Consider the following 5,000-nt stretch of genomic DNA (forward strand, 5'->3'; position numbering starts at 1 on the left):
TCCGCCCTCTGCAAGTTAAACTCCGCCCTCTACAAGGTGAACCTGTTCAGCAGCACGCTGCTGCTCACCTGCATCAGCGTCGACCGCTACGTGGTCATCGTGCAGACCACCAAGGCGCAGAACTCACAGGTGGAGCGCCGCCGCTGCAGTCGGCTTGTGTGCATCGGGGTGTGGGTGCTCGCCCTGCTGCTCGCCACGCCCGAGCTCGTGTTCGCCACCACCAAGGCGGACTCGCAGGAGTACTGCAGGATGGTGTTCCCGCCTCACCTGGGCAACCGCACCAAGATCCTGGTGCTGGCGCTGCAGGTGACCATGGGCTTCTGCCTGCCCTTCGTCGTCATGGCCTTCAGCTACAGCGTCATCGTCGCCAAGCTGCTCAAGACCCGCAACTTCCAGAAGCACAAGGCCATGCGCGTCATCCTGGCCGTGGTGGTGGCGTTCGTCGTGTCCCAGCTGCCCTTCAACGCCGTGCTGGTGTTTGAGGCGGCGCAGGCGTCCAACATGACCATGACGGACTGCGAGGAGATGAAGCGCTTCGACAAGGCGGGGCAGGTTCTGAAGAGTCTGGCCTACATGCACGCCTGCCTCAACCCCTTCCTCTACGCCTTCGTGGGCGTGCGTTTCCGCCGCGATGTGCTGCAGCTGCTGCGCGCCTGCCGCTGCCGGCCGGCCGCCAATAAGAGTCAGCTGAGCAAGTCGTGCAGGAGCCCGCTGAGCTCCACCAGAGCCTCCGTGATGTCCGACAGCGACACCTCGCAGGCGCTCTCGCTGTAGAGCTCTTGGCATCTGTTGACATCAGACAGGAAGCCCTGAAATCCACTTCCTGTGCCCGTTAAGGTGTAAAGTGATGATGTAGAGAAACCCGCCGACACGTCCTGATTGTTTATAAAAATGTTTGTTACAAAAAAAAAAAAAAAACAGCGTCATTCAAAAGTCTCGATCCGAGCTCCGGCTCTGATCCAGGCTGGGAACAGAGATCTGGTCCAGACGAACTGATGGACCCCGACTGAGGGGGGGGGGGGGGCGTTATCTGGTGTCATGTTTCCAAGAACAGGGGGGTCTCAGGGGAGACCCCAGATCCAGCTCAGAAACACCCTCAGTCCTGAAACACCGGATACTGAACAGACCTTTGGACCAGGAAGGGATTTTCAAAATAAAGCACGAATAAAGAATCTTCAGACAAATTCAACCATCAAACAGACGAAGTGGACATTTAAGGCCTCGAGTGGACCGTCTCCAGATCATGAGACTTCCAGAACCTTTCCAGAACCTTTCCAGGACTGCCTCAGGACCTTTTCCAGGACTGCCTCAGGACCTTTTCCAGGTCTTGCCCGTGTATCGAATGTAAATGTGAAGCTGCTGTTTCTGGAGAGTTTGCTCGTGATGGTCACTGTGGTGCTTCTTCCTGTTTGAACAGGAAACGCATCACAGGAAGTCACGTCAGAGTCAGAACAGGATGTTATTGTGATTTATCTCCATCTGTTGTTTAATGTCAACAATATTTCATTTATCTGCTACTGATGCTAACTGATGCTAACTGATGCAAACAGCTGCTAACTGATGCTAACAGCTGCTAACAGCTGCTAACTCCTGCTCAGTGATGCTAACAGCTGCTAACTGATGCTAACAGCTGCTAACTCCTGCTCAGTGATGCTAACAGCTGCTAACTGATGCAAACAGCTGCTAACGGATGCTAACAGCTGCTAACTGCTGCTAACAGCTGCTAACTGATGCTAACAGCTGCTAACTGATGCTAACAGCTGCTAACTGATGCTAAGTGATGCTGCACGTGTGGTTCCCTGGAAACAGGAAGTGTCTCAGACTGAATGTTGAGAACATTAAAGAGTCAAAGCTGCAGGAAGTCTCTGTTGTCGTCACTCATCACTGATCTGGGGTCAGAGCACGTGGTCTGGAGCGGGTCCTGAGACCACGTCTGTCACGGTCTGACTCTGTAAACTGAACGATCACATGATTCATATATTATTATAATGATGTTATGGTCTGATGAGGGTCTGCAGCTTACCCAGGACCAGGCTCCGGTTCCTCTGCAGGTGCACAAACAGAGAAGTGAGACTGCATCAGTCACTACAGCGCCGTGGTTTCAGTGGTTACCATGGTTTCAGTGGTTACCATGGTTACACGGGAACACGCGGTCTGAAAGCCCCTTAAGCGTGGAGTCACTTCCTGCTGCGTTTAACGGCTACAGGAAGTGATGGTTGTCATGGTGACGTCAGGAAGTTTCAGTGTTTCTGGTTTTAATGAAGTTCAGTTGCTGCAGAACTGAACCACAGAGACTGGGAGGGTCTGAGAGGGTCTGAGGGGGTCTGAGGGGGTCTGAGAGGGTCTGAGGGGGTCTGAGGTGGTCTGAGGGGGTCTGAGAGGGTCTGAGGGGGTCTGAGGGGGTCTGAGAGGGTCTGAGGGGGTCTGAGAGGGTCTGAGAGGGTCTGAGAGGGTCTGAGGGGGTCTGAGAGGGTCTGAGAGGGTCTGAGAGGGTCTGAGGGGGTCTGAGAGGTTCTGAGGGGGTCTGAGAGGGTCTGAGGGGGTCTGAGAGGGTCTGAGAGGGTCTGAGGGGGTCTGAGAGGGTCTGAGAGGGTCTGAGAGGGTCTGAGGGGGTCTGAGAGGGTCTGAGAGGTTCTGAGGGGGTCTGAGAGGGTCTGAGAGGGTCTGAGGGGGTCTGAGGGGGTCTGAGAGGGTCTGAGAGGGTCTGAGGGGGTCTGAGGGGGACTGGGATGGTCTGAGGGGGTCTGAGAGGGTCTGAGGGGGTCTGAGAGGGACTGGGAGGGTCTGAGGGGGTCTTAGGGGGGTCTGAGAGGGTCTGAGAGGGTCTGAGGGGGTCTGTGAGGGTCTGAGGGGGACTGGGAGGGTCTGAGGGGGTCTGAGAGGGTCTGTTGGGGGTCTGTGAGGGTCTGAGGGGGACTGGGAGGGTCTGAGGGGGTCTGAGAGGGTCTGAGGGGGTCTGTGAGGGTCTGAGGGGGTCTGAGAGGGTCTGAGGGGGTCTGTGAGGGTCTGAGGGGGTCTGGGAGGGTCTGGGAGGGACTGAGGGGGTCTGAGGGGGTCTGAGAGGGACTGAGGGGGTCTGAGAGGGTCTGAGGGGGTCTGAGGGGGTCTGAGAGGGACTGAGGGGGTGGTCTGAGAGGGTCTGAGGGGGTCTGAGGTGGTCTGAGGGGGTCTGAGAGGGTCTGAGGGGGTCTGAGGGGGTCTGAGGGGGTCTGAGAGGGTCTGAGGGGGTCTGAGAGGGTCTGAGAGGGTCTGAGGGGGTCTGAGGGGGACTGGGATGGTCTGAGGGGGTCTGAGAGGGTCTGAGGGGGTCTGAGAGGGTCTGAGGGGGTCTGAGAGGGTCTGAGAGGGTCTGAGAGGGTCTGAGGGGGTCTGAGGGGGACTGGGATGGTCTGAGGGGGTCTGAGAGGGTCTGAGGGGGTCTGAGAGGGTCTGAGGGGGTCTGAGGGGGTCTGAGGGGGACTGAGAGGGACTGAGAGGGTCTGAGAGGGTCTGAGGGGGTCTGAGAGGGTCTGAGAGGGTCTGAGAGGGTCTGAGAGGGTCTGAGGGGGACTGAGAGGGTCTGAGAGGGTCTGAGGGGGTCTGAGAGGGTCTGAGAGGGTCTGAGGGGGTCTGAGAGGTTCTGAGAGGGTCTGAGGGGGTCTGTGAGGGTCTGAGGGGGACTGGGATGGTCTGAGAGGGACTGAGAGGGTCTGAGGGGGACTGGGAGGGTCTGAGGGGGTCTGAGAGGGTCTAAGGGGGTCTGTGAGGGTCTGAGGGGGACTGGGATGGTCTGAGAGGGTCTGAGAGGGTCTGAGAGGGTCTGAGAGGGTCTGAGGGGGTCTGTGAGGGTCTGAGGGGGTCTGAGAGGGTCTGGGAGGGACTGAGGGGGTCTGAGGGGGTCTGAGAGGGACTGAGGGGGTCTGAGAGGGACTGAGGGGGTCTGACATGATGTAATATGTGTGTATATATGTTATATAACAGTGTGTAACATATACACACACATATAAACGACTTATATTCTTATAAATATAAGAATATAAGTCGTTTTTCAGTGTTTAAACAGTTGTAATGTTTATAAACACTTTACAACTGTTTATTTACCTCTCTCTCACACACACACACACACACACACACACACACACACTTCACTGGAAACATCAGCTGAGTTCCCTGTGTGTGTGTGTGTGTGTGTGTGTTTGTGTCCCTGTGTGTGTGTGTGTTTGTGTGTGTGTGTTTGTGTCCCTGTGTGTGTGTGTGTGTGTGTGTGTGTGTGTGTGTGTTCAGGACTCTTCCTGACCCCCCTCCCTGCTGACTCAGGGTAACCGTGTGTCCCTGAGGACAAAGGCGGGTCCAGAACAAAAGGGTCCGGGTCCATAAATCCGCTCCCCGCGGCTCTGGGGGTTCGACCCCGGAGCCTCCGCCCGTCACCGTCATGCCTCTGCCCCGACGCCGTTCATCCTTCCTGGGACAGCCGTCCTCCGAGCGCCCCCCGTCCGCCTCCTCCTGTGGGCGGATCGGGTCCGCCGGTCCCGCGGGACCCCGGGGCGTCTTCGTGGGCTCCGTCCCCCCCGTGGGCGGGTCCTCCTGCCTGGGCACGCGGGTGTCCCGGCGCGCCCTGGGCATCAGCAGCGTGTTCCTGCAGGGCATGAGGAGCAGCGCGGCCCCGGTGCTGCCCCGGGCCGGCGACAGGGCGGCGGGGCCCGGAGCCGCCGCGGCCGGACTCAACAGCTGCCTGATGGAGTACAGGGACAAAGTGCGGGCCCTGGAGACCCTGAACCAGCAGCTGGAGGAGCAGATCCGCCTCTGCCTGGACCGGAAGGCCTCCAGCGCCGGGGCCTGGGGGCACCTGAGGAGGGAGTGGGAGGAGGTCTACAGACAGGTGAGGGGGGGGGGGGGGGGGGCACCTGAGGAGGGAGTGGGAGGAGGTCTACAGACAGGTGAGGGGGGGGGGGGGGGGGGCACCTGAGGAGGGAGTGGGAGGAGGTCTACAGACAGGTGAGGGGGGGGGGGGGCACCTGAGG

At 58.7% G+C, this 5,000-nt stretch overlaps 2 protein-coding genes across 2 annotated transcripts in view; both read left to right on the top strand.

Moving 5' to 3' along the window:
• The window catches only part of ccr9a (chemokine (C-C motif) receptor 9a), a 4,272-nt gene extending 2,489 nt beyond the window's left edge, over window positions 1–1,783 (top strand). The window contains exon 3 of the mRNA XM_083928712.1: window positions 1–1,783. This exon is cut by the window's left edge and continues 309 nt beyond it. Coding sequence (XP_083784838.1) covers window positions 1–774 — 774 coding nt within the window. The 3' untranslated portion in view covers window positions 775–1,783.
• Window positions 1,784–4,411: 2,628 nt separating this feature from the next.
• The window catches only part of bfsp2 (beaded filament structural protein 2, phakinin), a gene marked incomplete at both ends in the record, with an annotated part of 3,335 nt that continues 2,746 nt past the window's right edge, over window positions 4,412–5,000 (top strand). Inside the window, one exon of the mRNA XM_083928547.1 lies at window positions 4,412–4,858. Within this exon, the coding sequence (XP_083784673.1) occupies window positions 4,412–4,858 (447 nt within the window). The remainder of the gene's footprint in view (window positions 4,859–5,000) is intronic.

The sequence above is a fragment of the Echiichthys vipera genome (genome assembly GCF_963691815.1).
Source record: "Echiichthys vipera genome assembly, chromosome: 15".
Classification (NCBI taxonomy): Eukaryota; Metazoa; Chordata; class Actinopteri; order Perciformes; family Trachinidae; genus Echiichthys; species Echiichthys vipera.